At 41.5% G+C, this 17,145-nt stretch overlaps 2 protein-coding genes across 8 annotated transcripts in view; one reads left to right on the top strand and one right to left on the bottom strand.

Moving 5' to 3' along the window:
- The first annotated feature begins 414 nt into the window (after positions 1–414).
- ASB3 (ankyrin repeat and SOCS box containing 3) overlaps positions 415–17,145 on the top strand; it is a 44,910-nt gene continuing 28,179 nt past the window's right edge. Inside the window, exons 1-3 of one of the 5 annotated variants that reach the window (XM_083432669.1) lie at positions 415–560; positions 2,301–2,426; positions 2,574–2,644. The gene's annotated coding sequence lies outside the window, so the exon portion shown is untranslated. Of the gene's footprint in view, positions 561–665; positions 1,263–2,300; positions 2,427–2,573; positions 2,645–17,145 lie in introns of those variants that run through there. The other 4 variants (XM_083432671.1, XM_083432668.1, XM_083432672.1 and 1 more) reach the window with 4 other exon arrangements.
- On the bottom strand, positions 3,759–17,065 carry CHAC2 (ChaC glutathione specific gamma-glutamylcyclotransferase 2). Of its 3 annotated transcripts, XR_014509261.1 has the most exons (4): positions 16,688–17,042; positions 10,484–10,519; positions 5,654–6,464; positions 3,759–5,535 (listed from the first exon to the last, which is right to left on the bottom strand). XR_014509261.1 is itself a non-coding variant. In XM_083432802.1 (3 exons), the coding sequence occupies exons 1-3, from the start codon at positions 16,913–16,915 to the stop codon at positions 6,075–6,077; spliced, it is 654 nt and encodes a 217-aa protein (XP_083288928.1). In that variant the 5' UTR covers positions 16,916–17,062; the 3' UTR covers positions 3,759–6,074. The 3 variants fall into 3 exon arrangements, 2 of the variants coding, with proteins under 2 accessions (XP_083288928.1, XP_083288929.1); XM_083432802.1 differs by having other exon boundaries at positions 3,759–6,464; positions 16,688–17,062; XM_083432803.1 differs by lacking the exon at positions 10,484–10,519 and having other exon boundaries at positions 3,759–6,464; positions 16,688–17,065.

Raw genomic sequence — 17,145 nt, forward strand, 5'->3', positions numbered from 1 at the left:
CGCGCAGAGGCCCGCAGTTCCCCGCCGCGTCGGTTTTAATCCAATTGTAAAAAAATGAAGAGGCGCCCACTAGTCGCAGCAGCTGGTTCCCACTCAAGACTGTTAAGATGTGCAGAAAACCACTGGCACCTCGTATCCTTTTGTCGCCGTCATGTTTGCTAGGACTGCTGGGATTTGTAGTTCAGCCGCAGGTTACCCGCAGGCGCTGTAAAGAATTTTTTAAAAACAGTAACACGGAACCTCACATTGCCATGTGTTTGTGCCACTCTTTACATTTAGTTTCTCTATGCACTTCATCCAAACGTTCCAATTGGAAGCCCGCATTGTCACTACGGCTGGCAGTTGGCCACGCCCTCCCGTTCTTAAAGGAAAAGAGACGGGGAGGAAAAAAAATAGCAGGATCAACATCCGGGGCAGGCTCGGCCTGCGCGTTGCCTGGGGAGACGGCGCGAGGTAAAAGACCGAGGAGCGGGCGGGGGAGTGGAACGGAGGCGAGCAAAGCATTCGACCCTTCCCTCGCCTCCGCCCGTCTTCGGCTCATTCCGGAAAATTTCGCGAAGGTTAGTTTTCCCGCCTTTTCCCCCTCCGGCGACGGACGGCGTTCGGTCGTTCGGCGCTGTTTTGTGTGGAGCGGCCGCATTCCCACCGGAGCATGCGCAGTGCGTTCCCAGCTCGTGAGGGAAATGTTCAGTTTGTGAGGCGGTGGAGCGAAGCTGCCGTGTTATATCTCCAAACATATTACGTAGTGCTGTGTGTCACATAAAAATACCAAGCCGGCTTACAAGGATACATAAAAAAGACAAATACAACAAAAGCCGGAAATTAAAACAAGACGTCAGTTGACCGTTGTGGGGAGGATGTATAGTGTTAGTTGTCTGCACAGGCCTTGGGGAGACAGAACTAAGTTTTCCTCAGGGTTTACAGAATTCGCCTTCTGAATCCGTCTTGGCAAAGTATTCCCCCAAGGCTGGGCTGGTGGCATTTTATGAAAACCCCGAGCGTAGGAAACCAGGCTCCCAAAGAGCCTCTCCGTTTTCTCAGGATGCAAAAACACATTTTATGGGCCTTCAGCCAGCCAGGCTAGGCCCTGAATGCAGAGATTTCACAGCTCCATGGAGCTCCCCTTCTCCACGAAATGTTTCAGCTCAAGGCCAGTCTTGTGCCTTTGAGAAATGATGAGTAAACACCTGTTTCCTGCTTGAGGATTTTTTTTTTTAATAAACGTTTCCAGCTCTCTCCTCTTGCAAGGTGGTTGGGTCGATGTAAGTTGCGCTTAACTTATTAAAGTATGTTGTAAATAAAAAATTGTCCTTTTCCCTTATGGGGTATCCAAGAGCCCATATAGAGTCCTTACATAGGTTCCCTATTGGTAGGAGAAAATAACAGAGGCCAACCAGAAAATATTGAGAAGCAAAGCACCTAGTAAGCTTGATCTTTATTGATCTGTTGCAACGTGGTGCTCCCGCCACAAGCAGGAAAGGAGGAGGACCCAGAAAAATGGCGTGCAAGGCCTTATAAAGACTTTTGAAATTGCCACCCTGTAGATCAAGACCACCCCCAGAAACATCATGCATACATCACAGAAGGGGTGTAACCTAAGACCACCCCTCAGAACATGTAAATGTTGTTTTTCTTTTGTTGTTTATCTCCTGTCTGGCAGGATACTCGATTGGATTTCCTGGGGACCCTGGCCAGTCTTTTGTAATGATAAATACTTAGTTCCTGGGCCATGTCACAGGCTCACACCCTATTCAAACAGAGACATACCCTTAAGACAGGATTTGTGAAGGAAAAGACAATGGGGAGGCTTTTCCAGTTTGACCTTGCAGAGAAAACATTTGCTCAGTTTAGGAATCAAAATGGTTCCAGGTTGGCCTTCCTGTGCTGATCTATGTACGTACGGTTATGAACATTGCCGTATATCTAAGACCATAAAATTCCTATTACAAGTACGTACACAATCTTCTCCTTGCCCAATGAGGTTTAAGCCAATTCGAGCATTTCGTTTCTTGTATCTTATTTTGCACGGTGTTGATGTCACACGAGCCGTATTTCCCCTTGGAAGAACATACGAATTGCCATGCCATGAAAAAAAAAAGAGATTACAAGGGATCATGTGTCTGGAATTCCTTCCCTTCAAGTTGTTTCGCAGCGTTTTGTGGAAGGGAATAGCGTTCCCACATAAGTGGAACTTGGCCGCTTCCCTAGAAAGGCAGATTTGGGGGTCTTGCTGCAGTTCAGCATTATGGTGCGTAGCTTGCACAGAAGCAGAACTGTCTGTTTTTCCTCTTTCCTGTCAGGGAGAAGTATGGCAAGCAGCAAGTTAGCCCATTCCTGCAGACACAATTATTCCCCCCCTTAAGCAGAATCCTAGATGGAAGACATGCAGCCACAAAAGTCCAAAAGACGTCATGGGAGATGCAAATGTATGCAATCGTACCCTGTGAATTGGCTCAGCTATAATTAGGGGCATATTATATCGGCTGGATTTCCCTTCTGACCATCTGTGCACAGTAATTCAAGCAAATGTTTAATATCTCCTCTCATGCAATCTTTTCTGTGCTTTATTTCAGATTCCCTGGAGTTCGCCTGTGACTGTTGAAGGTGACATATGTTAACTTAGCATTTGTGTGTGTCAAAGCAGGTAGGGACTCTTTTCTTACAACTCGGTTCTTCAGCAGAAGAGAAAAAAATACACTGTGCTTGATATGTTAGGTCTGCTGTTCTTCTGAGACATATAATAAAAATTGCTGATCCCATAGTGTGTCTCGTAAATTTTATAGTGATCTAAGATTGTGGATAGGCATTCGGTTGCTTCTGAACTTTACTGTGTGTGATAAAAATAATATACCATGCATTGTGATTCTGGATACATGAAAATACAATGCACCTGATCCAAATCATGTTTATTGAGATGCAGACCCCACTTGATTTCAGGGGGAATGACTGACTTGGAAGAGTGTTTTAGGACTGACCACTTAGGATGTTTTTCATGTGACATTCTGTGCTTGCGCCCAAGTCAGATACAAAAGGCACATTCATTGTATCAGTTGCTAATGGTGCATTTAGATAATCATTTTTATGGGAGCCTCACTGAGGATTAAACTTGACTATTCAATTCTTAACTGCTGTAGAATGTGAGAAATCGGCTCAAAAGTATTGCAAATTGAAATGGCATCAGAGAATATGAAAGTTCTGTCTCTGATGCCAAGGTCTGTGATGGCTCATTCACACAAGCATGGAAGCTCATTGAGTCATTTCTTCTGTATCTGATTCATGAAAACACTCTTTGGAGCTGATCCAAACACCTATAATCAGTGCACCTAATGAAATTTTTTATCCCACCCCTTTTGAGCAGGAGACCCCCGCACCATACCACAAACTGCTTTTAAAACTCCTTCAGCTAGGGAAAAAAATAATAGTAGCATGGTGTTTGCTACTTTAGAAGCTTCTTAGGATATATACTGCTGGTTTAATTGTTTGCTGGACCATGGTCAAAGATACTGTATTAGCATAAAGTCCTCATCCTATAGAAATCAGTGGTAAAATCCCATTGATTTAAGTGGAAGAGATTGTAGCCTTAGTGGGTAAAGACTAACCTATAATACCTTCTTGTGTAAATGCTTTTATAATGACTGGAGTGGTTATCTACCATCATCCTTACATAATCTGTAAGCAATTTTTTTCATGTAATTTGAAGAAGCCATTTATGGTCTGTAGTAAGATAGTTCTCATTAAGAACAACTCCCCAACAAACATATTTTTCTCAGTCTATTGAACAGGTGTTACATTCTTCCTCTTTCACACACAAAGGAATGCAATGGAACATTTTACAAGCAACTAATAAAAAGGAAGAGAGATGGTTTATGGACACAAAACATAAATAATTGTTCTGTTACTGATGCAAAGTCTTACAGGCTTCAGTATGAACAATGGAAAGAAATACAGAATCACATTTTGTTATGAGAAAATGGAATAGCACTTGACACTTGGAAGAGAACCTTTATATCTATATATATATCTATATATATATTAAAATACAAAAATATGCTTCTGTTGAAGGCTTAAAGAAAATAACTTAAACTATGAGAAGCAAGGAAATTCACAGTTGGGACGGAAACTCCTTTGCGAATCTATTGCAATAATGAGGCCATCATTTATCCCTTAGAAAAGTTAACACAGCGCCCATCCATTTGGGTGGAGGTTGTGCAGACAAAGGATGGCAAATGGAGTAGAAATTTCAGAAGTGCCTAAATGATGGCTGAGATTAACCTGCTATGCAAGTTGGATCTCAATCCCAAACATAATAGTCTGTATGCAAAGAGGTACTTTAGGCAACCCCAACAGTCTACCTGTGCTTACCCAGTGGGAATTTGAAACCAATCCCCCATGACACGTTAAAAGTACTTTTGAAACTTCACCCAGTTTCAGAAGTGTTTTGGCATGCACCATAGGGGTGGGTGGGGTGCTTGTTAAGAAATGTAAGTACAAAGCACCACAGGCTGCAAAGAACAGATCTTTAAATCCTTGCCACTGACTTGAGAGTAAGTGCTGCTGAAAGTCGGTTTACTAGTAACCTGCAATCTTCAAAGAGTTTATTCTGCAGTGTTCCCTTTGAAGTCTTTGGTCTAGTGCAGACATAACACTGCTGATCTCTTACCTATGGATAATGGATTGGGAGTGAGCTGTGAGCTTCTGCACTTCTTCCACCTGTTTGCTTTTTACCATAGTTCAGCATTAAATCTGCACCATAGTTGCCTAAGGTTCCCATATTAATCGGGGATTGCAAATCCTGGTTTGGAGAAGGTATAGTTAGTGCTAATGATAATTTAGTGTTGATAAATATGTAATACAAATCTGTGATTAAGCTGACAAGTGACCGGACCCAAGATAGACCCGGGGGGGGGGGGGATTCTTGCACACTATTGTGTGTGCACTTAGTCATAGGATAGTTGTGAAAATACTATGCCTAGTGATTAAGTATGGGAGTTTCTGAACATTCTTGCTATTGTAAATTCAAGTCATATCCCTAACTTGTTTTCAAAAAGGTATTGTGATGAAAATATAAGGCACCAATATGTTTTGAGTTACACATTGCTTCTATAGGTCTTCCTACATCCTAAAAGGAAAGTGCAGTTTCCTTCACATGCAAATATTTGCTCATTTTATCAAAAGGCAGGTAGTTTATATATAAACTAACTGCTGACTCATGAACGAAATGAAAAATATCCTGTAGTAAACTTAAACTGGGCATTAAAATATCCTAGTTTTTGCATAGGAATAACTGCTGCTTACAGTGCAATCCTATGAAGTTTACTTTGAAATCAGTTGAACTTCCATGGGACTTATTCCCAAGTAAGTGTACATAGGATTTCCATGTCAGTGCTATAATCCACAAACCATTATAGACTGGTCCCACTGGGATTGCTCTTAAATAAGTGTAGTTGAGGTCTAATGTAACACATACAGCTCAATCCTATGTAAGTTTACTCCCAAAAGCAGGTCTAACTTTGTTTAAGGCAGGCATGGCCAAACCTGGCCCTCCAGATGTTTTTGGACTACAATTCCCATCATCCCTGACCACTGGTCCTGTTAGCTAGGGATGATGGGAGTTGTAGTCCCCAAACATCTGGAGGGCCAAGTTTGGCCATGCCTGGTTTAAGGAGACTTGCTCCTGAGCACATATGTATAGGATTGCATCTATAGTCTGTCTGAGTGCAGGATCTAGTCCCAAACTATATTTTTTTAAAAGGAAGAAAAATCTAAATAACTTGAAATCAATAAAAATTTCCCTCAAACTTAAATTGGGCATAAATTATTTCTTCATATCTGAGAAACTGAGAGAAATGCATTCTTTAAAATTTTACCAAAATTCAAAGCTCCTCCTCCCTTAAACTCCTGAAGACATAGCTTTAAACATAATTTTCTACTGATCAATGACAGTAGCGCCCTGAATGAAACATGAAAATTAATATATTCAAAGTCCACATGGAGCATCTTGAAATCATACTACTGTCATCAGTGAAACCGTTCTCCTGATGATGAAGAGACTGTTTGAAACCACAAGGTGATTATTATATGGAATTGACATTTTTGCTTTCTTCCTGTTCTAAGAGTTTCTTTACTAGTTTCTCTAAAGTAAAAAGATGTTCATCTACATCTTCTGGCACGAGATCCCTGAGGGAGTTGCAGAGTTCAAACAGGTATTCTGTGTTTCTTCCACTGGGACCAACTGCATTAAAAATCTGTTTGGCAATTTCTTCTAGAGGTGCTGGTCCAAGGTAGTTAGGGTTTTCGCAGGTTCCGATATATAACAGCACATCAAATGGTTCCACTGAGGGATCTTTCGGATAGAAAATGACAGTTGTAGTCCTGTAGCCACCTTTCTCTCGGAAATCAAGATATGCTTTTACTTCGCCTTCTTGTCCTGGTGGCAGTTTGTATGCAACACCCCATACACAGCCCTGTTGAAGAACACAACCAGGAAGGTAAAACATACTTCACTTTAATGGTGCAAAAGGAAGCAATTTAAATCAGGGATGGGGAATCTGGCCCTCTGCATGTTGGTTGACTACAACTCCCATTGTCCCCTGGGATCCTTCTTGGGGCTGATGGGAGTTAGAGTGCAACAACAATATTTGGAGGGTCACAACCCTGCTTGAAAGGTTTTCAGATGAGTTTATATCCATAGTGCATACATGCAATGTCTCCTTCATGAAATGTCCAGGAAATCTGGGTGTAAAAGTTACAACTACATGTTCCAAAACCCCTATTTCCTGGGTAATCCTGGTGACGACATGTCAGGTATTTGTAGGGGAAAATGGAGAGCCTACACCCCTCTATTCATCCTGTTTTTCCTCCCACATAGGCTTATATCAGGGGGGAAAAGCTACCAGAAGGAAGGTGTTACCTGGCAAAGATTTATTTATTATTATGTTTATATTACACCTTTCCTCCAAGGAGTTCAAGGTGGTGTGCTTAGCTCTCTCCCTCTGCATTCTATCCTAACAACAACCCTGTGCGGTAGATTAGGCTGAGAGACAGCAACTGGGTCAAGTTCCCCCAGTGAGTTTCATGGCTGGGAGGGAACTTGCACCTGGTCTTTGCAGCCACAATCCAACACTACACCACACTGAGTTATTGCCATGTACTATCTAGTCCTGGCCTAAAAGAGACCTGTGCTTAAAAGTGACTTAGTCAATTATCTGGTGTGTGGTTAGTAACTCTGTTAAATATTAGGAAATCCCCCTTTCTTGTTTTTTTCCAGACTTGTCTTGCTTTTTCACCCTGCTTAATCTAACATGTAACCCTGTAAGTACTGTACTGTTGAAACAGGTCTGATTGTGCTAGTGTAGTGATATTTAAAATGAAATAAGAAAATTGCTAGTTACAAGTTTTATTCCTATTTTTACTGCACTTTTAGTGGTACACTAATAATTGAAGATTGTTTACAGACTATAGATATAAAAGTTGTTATTTGCATTGATCTGAATTAGTTTGTTTTACCAGGACAAATGCAGTAGAGGGAGAAAACACACACAAGCTGAACTATTCTTTGCTTATAGAGGAATCTGTCTGTTAGCATAATGGGGTCCCAACTGCACAGCAGTGTGAAAAAACATACCAGAAAGGTACAGAAAATTCACAATGGCTGACACTATGCTGTATTTTGCTGGCCTTGTCAACTACAAAAAATGGTTTAAGTCTATAGCAGCTATTACATTGATCTCAATTCAGTGTTAGCATTACAGGGAAACTTTCTGAGATTCAAGCAGTTTTTTTCCGATCAAATGGAAAGTTCCATGTTTCAGTTTCTAAGCTGTGTTGCACTCAAATCTGCTCTTAACATTTAGAAATGAGTGGTGTCACTGCCTACAGTGAAAGTGGGTAAAGTCCAGGGGAGAGCAACAATGGCTGGTTATGCAACACCATCCACATTACAAAAGGAAGATTATGATTGACGAATATGCTAAAATATTAAGAACAACAATACTGCTATTTTGAATTTTACACCTTTGACATACTAAACCATGATTTAACATGGCATGCACAAGTGGCAGCAAACACCAGGCTTGTGTGTTCCTACCTGGTGGCCCAGAGGACGAGTAAAGCTTTTACTTTGCCTTAACCTTAAGAGTGGCTGGGGAAACCCAGCCAGATGGGCGGGGTATAAATAATAAATTATTATTATTAACCATGGTTGTATGGCAAACTGGTTGATACAAACTATGAGTGTTGTGGTGAGACCTACTTAATTAAGATAATGCAGGCATGTTCTTTTACAAAGCTAAGTTATGATTAATTTCAAACAAACAAACTTCTAAGTCTGGTTTCTGAAGCTGGTTTGTTTAAATTAACCACGAGTAGCATAAGCCACATTTCTTGGTTTAAATCACACAGGGAGTTGTAGTTAATTGGAAGCAAGAACTTCCCAATTCTTGCTGTTAGCTGCACAGGATGGAAGCATGCAAACCCACAGCTTGCTGTGGTTCATACAGTGTCCAAACCATGGCTTAGTATGACATGTGAATGCAGCCATTATCTCAGTAACCATTGCAATAGTATGGTAAAATGGCTCACCCTTCACCTTCATATTGCAAGTGGAAAGATGGGCAGAAAACAGACTGAAAGAGGGGTTTAAGCTCACCACTAATTTGAAATAGAAACTTCATGGCCCTTGTTTTTTGTCCTATCTTAGGCATGTTTTCTTGGAATAAGTAGTACAGTGTTCACCAGGGCTTATAATGGTGCAGAGAATTATAGTCATAGCTACTACACTGCACCTAATTCAGCAAGTCATAGGGAAGGAACCTTTCTGTTCATTTCTTCACATTGTATTCCAAGCAGATTTTAAGAGATGTAATAAAAATAAAAGCATTGTCCATTGGCAATGATCGAAAAATACCTTCAAAGCACCATGCAAATTCGCAGGAGGTATGGATATCAAAGTTCTTGCATAAAACTAGATAGCTATGCTAGGAATGGGGAAAGAGTTTAAAATGAAGAGTGTACCTAACTATTAAAGTGTGTGTTGGAATTATGGGTCAAAAGTGTATTTTAGAGGGGGTGTTGAATCTGCCTTGGATACCCAGTCGTCTCTGAATATTGCGAGTGTATCTTGCCATCTCTTCTCCCCAGTCCCCTCTGAAATCTACAGGTAGAGCTACACATTACAAGAAAAATAAAGGGTGAACTGGCCATTTTTATTGTTTGTTTTCCACATTTTTATTATTTGTAGAAGAGGAGATCACTTCTTCCAAGCCAGGACAGTTACACTATATATGGGCAATGGTGTCTAGTGTGGGCCGGGCTGTCTTTACCTTGCTGGTGTTAAACAACTGTTTGTGGCTTTTGTTCATTGGCTGATGGATGTGGCCAAAGCTTTCTTTCCCTTTCTGTATAGCAGTGGCCAGGTTTGGGTCAAGGAAGCATTTTTTGAAGTTCATCGGTGTTAAACACCCCTCCCTCCCTCCCAGGGCAATCTGAACAGCAGTTTGCTGAGATAATGTCCCAACCATGATGAAAGAGGGTCATTAGCTGCAATATAATGTATTGTGGCTACACAAATCAGAGAGAAGGGAAGGTCATAATTGCTTTTGGTGCAGTGTCAAACTGTTAGGTTTACTGCAGCCACAAAAAGTCACTAGCCTGCATTTTTTTTTTGTTAGCTTTAGCCTCTTAAGAGGCTAGTAGCTGATGTTGCCATGCTGCCTTCAGAGGAGAGGAAGTACACAGGAATTGATTTATTAGAGGCCAACCTGTGTGAATCAAGAGACTCCTCTTCAGGGACAGATGAACTACCTTCCTCCGGGAAATGAGTTAAACTGTGTGGTTGCCACACAGCTCGCCAAGGCCTTCCCAGGCCCCCTCATCATCCTGCTCTGCATTGCAATTAAGCTTCAAAGAAGTCTTCTGTAGCCAATGGAAAACGTACTTGAAGCATAATTACAACTCAAGACAGGATGATCTTTATGGAGATTGTAGCTGGGGAGGGGTTAGCCCTCTCCAGCTGCATTTCCCAAGCAAATTACACTTTCTTTCGGGCCTAACTGATGGTGGAGAAGGCAGGGGCAGGCAAAGAATGTTGTGTGCCTGGGTATGCTGCCCATTATAATTTTTCCAAATATGCCCATGGGCTCCAAAAGGTTGGTTACCCCTGGTTAAACAGTCTTGCGTACTGTTGGGGAGGAACATATCTCTGAAGAAATGGGTTGGGCTTAAATAAATAGTTCTTGAGTTTCTTTGGATAAAAATTGTAAGCTTTATTAACTATAAAATTATATGCATGTTTACTCAGAACTAAGTCCCACTGTGTCCTGTAGGGCTTGCTCCCAGGTAAGTGCATAGGATTGCAGCCCAGGTTACTTTTTTCTGTATTTCAAAATTAAAGAAATACAGCTTTACGGTATTATCAAAATATGCTTCTGAGTTTTCCGGAAGAATGTATATACTAAATGGTATATAAAAACAGAATCTACTATACCTCAGGATCTTCAATAAGTGTCACAACTCTTCCAGGCTAAAATTAAAAGAAATATCACAGTAAAAAGTTTTTATTATTAAATCAGTAGCAAAAATGGAAATATATATATATTTAAAAAGAGGACCACAAGACTATCAAACCAATACAATCCATTTGGAAGAGTGTGACCTTTATTTCTGATGTTGCGTGGTACTGTATCAAATCTGTGCTTAGGGCAGACACACTATGAGCCTGACAACTGCATGGCCCAGTTAAAGGCTCAACACTTTCTCTAATGATTTACATAACACGACCAAAAAGTTGTGTCTTGAAGCTAGTGCAGATGCGGTGCAACTCAGAAGTTAATTGGGGAGTAAAAACTTGGAATGGACTACAGGATTGAATGCTTCCTCCTCTTCCCAACTATGGATTGGACTTACTTTTTACCGTTCTAACCAGGGATAACAGAGCTAGTATGGTTTGGTTGTTACAGTGTCTGATTAGGACTGGGGAGAACTGGGTTCAATCTTGAGTCAGAAGTCTTGTGTTTAACCTATCACACATTCTTGTTATGAGGATATAAGAGGGTGGGAAATATGTAAACCACATTGAGAGCACTGGAAGAAGGGACAGCTAAAATGAGACACATACAATATGGGTAACTATATCCAAACTGGGGCGTGTCCTTATTCTGGATTAGAATGAGCAGGCCTACCTTCTCCCTGTGGAGCATTTGAATACAAGAGGAGAGAAAGGAAAAGGAGAAGATAACCCTAGACTAGAGCCAAACTGCGTATTACTTAAACCAAAAGTGACTAAATTCTGGTCCTCCAGATGTTGTTGCATTCCACTTCCCATCAGCTCCAGCCGCCATGGCCCATTGTCAGGCATGATGGGAGTTGTAGCCCAACAGTTGTCTGGAGAGCGGCAGGCTAGCTGCCACAGCTTAAAATGTCGGCATACATGCCCTGACCCTTGTTGCAAACAGGGAACAGTTGAGGTGGGTAGCAGCCAGCTAGCTGACCTACGATCATCTGTTTGCTGCAGAGCCCATATTGCAGCTTGGCTGGAACATAATGGTAGTGAGCAGGAGGACATAGATGCACCTGAAGGAATTGTGCCCTATGGTGTTTGAAAGGGCAGCATCATGGGATAACACGGTTGGGCACATAACTAGGGTCTGCTGCTAACCCAGGGAGTCCCCTGGACCTGCTGTACTTCTGCCTGTTCACCCGTCCCTTCTCTGTAAGTGAGCAATGATGGAAGGCAGGGCAGCAGCCTTACTCTAGACTTCCTATCATTTAATACTCTTTCAGTCCTCTTCACAGCAACTGAAAGTGCCTATCAGAAAGAAAAAAATGGGCACGAGTGGAAGAAATACCAATGTGCCTAGAGCCAAATCTACAAACTGCTTAGAAGTTAATTGTTTGGATTTATTTCTATTTAATTTGTTAACCGGCAGTTAACAAATTGGAAGTAAGATTTTTTAAACTGCAATGCTCACCTATGTTTCACATGTACTTAAGGAATCTTTTGAACTATATGTGAGATATTCAGCACAACAATTTCTGACTTCTGATTATTATGCAGCTGCTGGAGTTCCATTAGGGAAAAAATAAGCCAAGATAGAATTGGTCACTGGAGAAAACAGAATACTGAACTAGATGGACCTTCGATCTGATGTGGTAGATATATTGCAGCCTGCCCCCCCCCCCCCGTGGAATTATTATTTTTACTGCTTTATTTAGTGCATTACCTTTTAGGAGGCAAGTGCATTGCACTCTTAAATACAGATTTTGTGGAATTCATATGTGCTAGATAAATTGGTTTAGTGTAACTGATTATTTTTCTGTGTTTATATTGGGAGGGGGAAGCAAGAAGCTGTTTTTTTCCTTTTTGATATGAAAAAGTATTGTTATTTTATTACCCATTTCAGAAGGTTTTTTTTTTAATGGAAACAAAATAGGAGAGCAACCCAAGTCCAAAAAGAAAATAAGGCTTGTGTGAACATTTTCTCTCCTGAAAGTTTCAGCATTGCCATAGATCATTTTTTATTCTCCCATTTTTAGGTTGTATCATGCTTGTTTAAAGCAGTATTGGAGTGCAACAGATTTTTGTTTTAACCTTTAAGAACTACTAGGCACAATGCATTTTTGAGCAGCCAATTACTTGCTGTTGGATATTACTAAATCTAGAAAAGTTCCAGAATGTAAAGGGCTCAGAACCCAGCTTCCTGTATTTTTTTAAAAGTAAAATTCTAGCCTTTATGATGGAAATACGATTGGAAGTGATTGAGCAATACCTGCTGAAATCCTACAAGCGAGACAGAATGTGTGTGCATGTGTGTGTCAATGCCTTGTCTATGACAATCAAGAACCATAATGATTGATCTAAAATGACAGACATTGCAGAACTGTACACAAAATAAAACTGCGATTTTTCTCTGGGAGCAAAACTAAAAGTGCCTGGGTGCAGAATTTTAATATTTTAGCATCCAGTTAGCATACAGTTTAGCACACACAGTTCTGAGCATGGTCTATAAAAGAGTAAACCAAGTACTTTTAAATTTTGTCTTTATCACCAGAAACATTTTTCCTCTTAGTTGCGGACATCCTGATTCCTAGGTAATATTAAAGCTTTGTGCAGACATGTTGTTTGAGAACAGGTTCATTAAAGTAATCTCAGTATGCTAACTTCATTCACTGGTGGTATTTGCATGTACAGTATGTTCCTGAGAACTGGGTACCCTCCCCAGGTATTTAGCAGAGGAATTTAGCACCAGCTCTTATATCTGAACCAGTCCTTAGAATCGGCCTTAAATAGTTATATTGAGCTGATGTCGAACCTCAGTTATGAACTCACTATGTGACCTAAGGCTGTTGTCAACAAAATGGAAATAAGAATGAGGTACACTAGAATTTGTATGTAGTTACTGTCTCCCTGCTCTTCTAAAGAACAGTTATTTATATATATTTTCTGATCATCAAATACTAATCAACACTTGGCTCAGTTTAATTCAATTGGCTGTTTAAAGAAACAGTTTTACCCAGAGTAGTCATTAATAATGTTTTGTACAATAAATTGAATTGCATGTTGTACCTGTTTTTTCTTTTTAAAAAACAAGCTGTTGTCTGTTTTGCAGTTTTGAGTCAGATTGTCAATCTTAATCTTTGTTGCAAACTTCTTGTTCATGCAGAACAAAAGAAAAAATGCAACATACATTATATCAATTTAGCATTTTTCTGTAGATTTATGGCTGTGTTTTCACAAAATATTATGATGCACCTAAAAATGATTTACAGAAGTTTATCTTAAGGACTACAGGTTAGAGATGTGAATTTGGTAAATGTAAAGTAAGGGGTTCTGAAAGGCACAAGCTGTAATAAACAACAATATGGCATATTCTCATTCACAAAATAATGCCGATTATTTCTAAGTGTTGCTTCATGTATGTTGACAGTCAGCTAAGTACTTCTGATGACTGAATAATTTGCCGCATATGCAGCTGTAAATAACATAGCCCAGCCCTGTCAATGCCATTCTCTTAGATTTCTGGACGTTTCTGGATCCCATTGTTTCCTTAGCTCAACAAATGCTATTTAGAATTATATAAGCTCTATAGCCCTTGTATAGTGAGAAGCACATCGGGTTTCAAAGTACCGTACTTCAAAGTACTTTAAAATCTATTATTTCCATTGAGGTAGCTTTAAAAATGCACTTTCCATGAAATGGAACAGTTTCCGAGAGTTCCTCAGAAATTTGGGATGCACATACGTCTGATGGGTGGATGAAATATTTATGTTCTTTATACTGCTAATAGCATACTGAAACTCATACAAACACTAGCTATAATGGATGCGAGTTGCTTAGATATTTTTCTAGTAGCTAACAGCCTTAATCAATTGTGACATGAAGCTGAAGATAATGCTACAAATATAATTATGGCTATGATTCTAAATGCACTTTAGTATTAAAAAACATGAAGACACTGTTATTGGGCCAATGTTTGCTAGAGAGAAGGAGATCTCTGAACAGTGATCTACAGTAAAGTAGACAAGTTTGTGTACGCTACCAATTTTTCCTGGATGGTGAAATCCCAAGCAAACTCTGAAAAGGATCTCTAAAAAAGAGTGAGGGGATTAAGAAAAACATGTAGGGGTGGAGAGACATGATAGTAGCTTATAAAGGTAGGGATGGTGTAGATAGCGTATACAGAAATTATTTTCCTCTTAAGACTCAATACTTGAAGTTGAAGTCATTCATGAAATTGATTTGCAGTGGGTTCAACAGTATAGGCAGGATTATATTCATATTGAATGGAAAATAAGGAATATAATACTGTAGGAGAAGCTGTACTGATAACTGGATTAGCGACATTATCTGGTATGTTAGTAACCAAGTTTAGCTATTTGGACAGGTAATACAAAATAAAAGAGGATGGAAGATCTCTGTCTTCACAGCAAGCTCCCCATGTAAAGAAATAAAATTGTTTGGGAACCACCCACCCCCATCTGAATTTTTGACAACAGCAACCTTGACAGAAGAATGGGAAAATGAGAGTATGGGGTGTGCTTTAAGCAGAGTTTTAGGGGCCAGAACTACAGAATCGTTGTGTTGGGCCTCAACAAACTCCAGCATCATAAGAAGGGAAACCCATATACCTGCTTATGTCACTTGTAATAAAATATTGGGGAGGCAGGGGAGAGAGTTTAGCCAGGGAGTAGCTTGCAATTCCACATGGGATTCAACATAGCTATTGTTTCCAATATTCTCGGTGTAAGTACTGAGTTGCATGTTCAGAAGAATTGCATCGTATTTTTCTGTTAGCATGCCACTTTGGGAAGCCAAAGCTTGCTTTTCCAAATCAAAACATCTCTGCACAGAAAGAATGAGTATTTTAGGGATGAGACTAGGCTAGAACCTTCCCTAATGTGCTAGGTTTCCAGTTGGGGGGAGTTTTTGATGAGGGAGAGCATTTCCCCCTAACTACATTGCTCTCTGTGATTCTTCCAAACACATACATCAACCTTATATTTTTATGCCTAAGAAAAGGAAGTTGACCTAAATATTTCCCAACATAACCTCTCTCCCTTCTATCCGAAATATCTCAGGAAATACCCCATTGGATTCAGCATGACTTACTTCTGAGAAAACATGCACAGGATTGGGCTATGAATCTATAATGTTCTTTGAAAAACAAACAAACAAACAAACAAACAAACAAACACTAGGACTTCTGTTTGTTTACCCTAACAGATATACCCAGATTAAAACTCCACTTTTTCCTGACAAATATTCAAGAAAAAGTAGGTGCAGTAGATGCTGACATAATGCAGTGACACATGACTGAAGATGGGAAGCCCCCCATCCTTTGTGCTCCCCAAAATAGGGGACAAACCTCAGACTTGAACAGGGCCAGAGTCTTCTCATTCAAAGGTTTGCAAAAGTTGCTTAACTTTGTGTGTGTGTGTGTGTGTGTGTGTGTCTCAACACCCACCCTGGTCTTTTAAGAAAGTTTAATAGTAACCCGCCCTGTTTGGTGCCTAGCATAACCGGCTGAGGGTGTATAGCTTATGTAAGAGGTGACCCAATGTACAGCAATTAAGCAAAGGTACACAAGGAAGAACCGTCTTGGGAACTGTGCCAACATCCTCAAATGTTCTCTCTAATGTTCATCTACTGTCCTCTCCTACCGGCTTCGGAAATGAACCGTGCCCGGCTCAATTCCACCCCTTTCAGCACAATCAGGAAAACGCGAGCATCTTGCATCGGTGGTTGCACTGATTTGCCAACCGGCTTTTGCGTGGCATGGAGAGTGAAAAGCATGCGTGTGTGTTTGCGTGGAAAATGTTTGCAGGAAAGTGAACGGTTACAAAACCCACATGGTTGTGCGTTGACAGGAGTAAACCCGAGCGGTAATAAGCGCTGGGATGTAAGTGTGAAAGCGCGTCTGGTTTCTGGGGACTTCTCTGCGCGCGGGGAAAACAGACAGACACTCTTATTGTGAGACAAGCCGTCTTGGCGCTTGTGTACCTGCGGTGACCGGGCAAATGGTAGCGGGGCTAGCTGCCCAGCGCCTCTGCGATGAGTTGGCGGCGCAATTCAGTCCTCTGCAACTCCGCCAAACTCCAGTGCGCCCTTCCCACGGAAGGAGAACCGCGAGGTACCCCCGAGTCCTGCCTGCCTGCCTCTTTCCCATCCTCTCCCAAACCTCTCGCCGCTCACCTTGCCCGGCACTCCGCGGTGATCCGTGCTGCCTTGCCAGAACCTCCTGCTGTAGCCCGTGATGTACCCGACCATCTTGTCCTCGTAAGGGAAATCCACCTTCCAGATGAGGGAGCCGTAGCCAAACACCCACATGCTTCTCGCGCCGCCGCTCTCCTCTCCTTCTTCGCTCTCCCGGGGATCGGGAGGCAGGGGGCGGCCCTGCTGGGGGCTGCCGGAGCTCTGCATGCTCTCCCCTGCCAGCGATCGCTCAGCAAGGCACCCTGGGGCTTGTAGTGCAGCTTGCTCGGCCGAGCGACCGAGCCCAAAGAGAGCCCCCAGCCTCCGCGGCTCCAGCGCCGGCTCCCCGATCGAGCCACGTGCCTCTCCTTCGGGCTGTCGCCGCTAGAGGCGGCTGAGCCTGCGGGTCAAAGGCAACGCAGGGTTGGCCAGCCTGAACTACAGCTCCCAGCATCCTT

This window comes from Podarcis tiliguerta, assembly GCF_965153285.1.
Source record: "Podarcis tiliguerta genome assembly, chromosome: 3".
In the NCBI taxonomy this organism is placed as follows: Eukaryota; Metazoa; Chordata; class Lepidosauria; order Squamata; family Lacertidae; genus Podarcis; species Podarcis tiliguerta.

Bases quoted from the DNA above. Each gene is read 5' to 3' on its own strand.
- CHAC2 (XM_083432802.1), bottom strand. From the start codon at position 16,915: ATGCAGAGCTCCGGCAGCCCCCAGCAGGGCCGCCCCCTGCCTCCCGAT. The intron at 10,520-16,687 runs GTGAGCGGCGAG...TTTTAATTTTAG, and splicing joins ACCGCGGAGTGCCGGGCAAG to CCTGGAAGAGTTGTGACACT. The intron at 6,465-10,483 runs GTATAGTAGATT...GTTCTTCAACAG, and splicing joins CACTTATTGAAGATCCTGAG to GGCTGTGTATGGGGTGTTGC.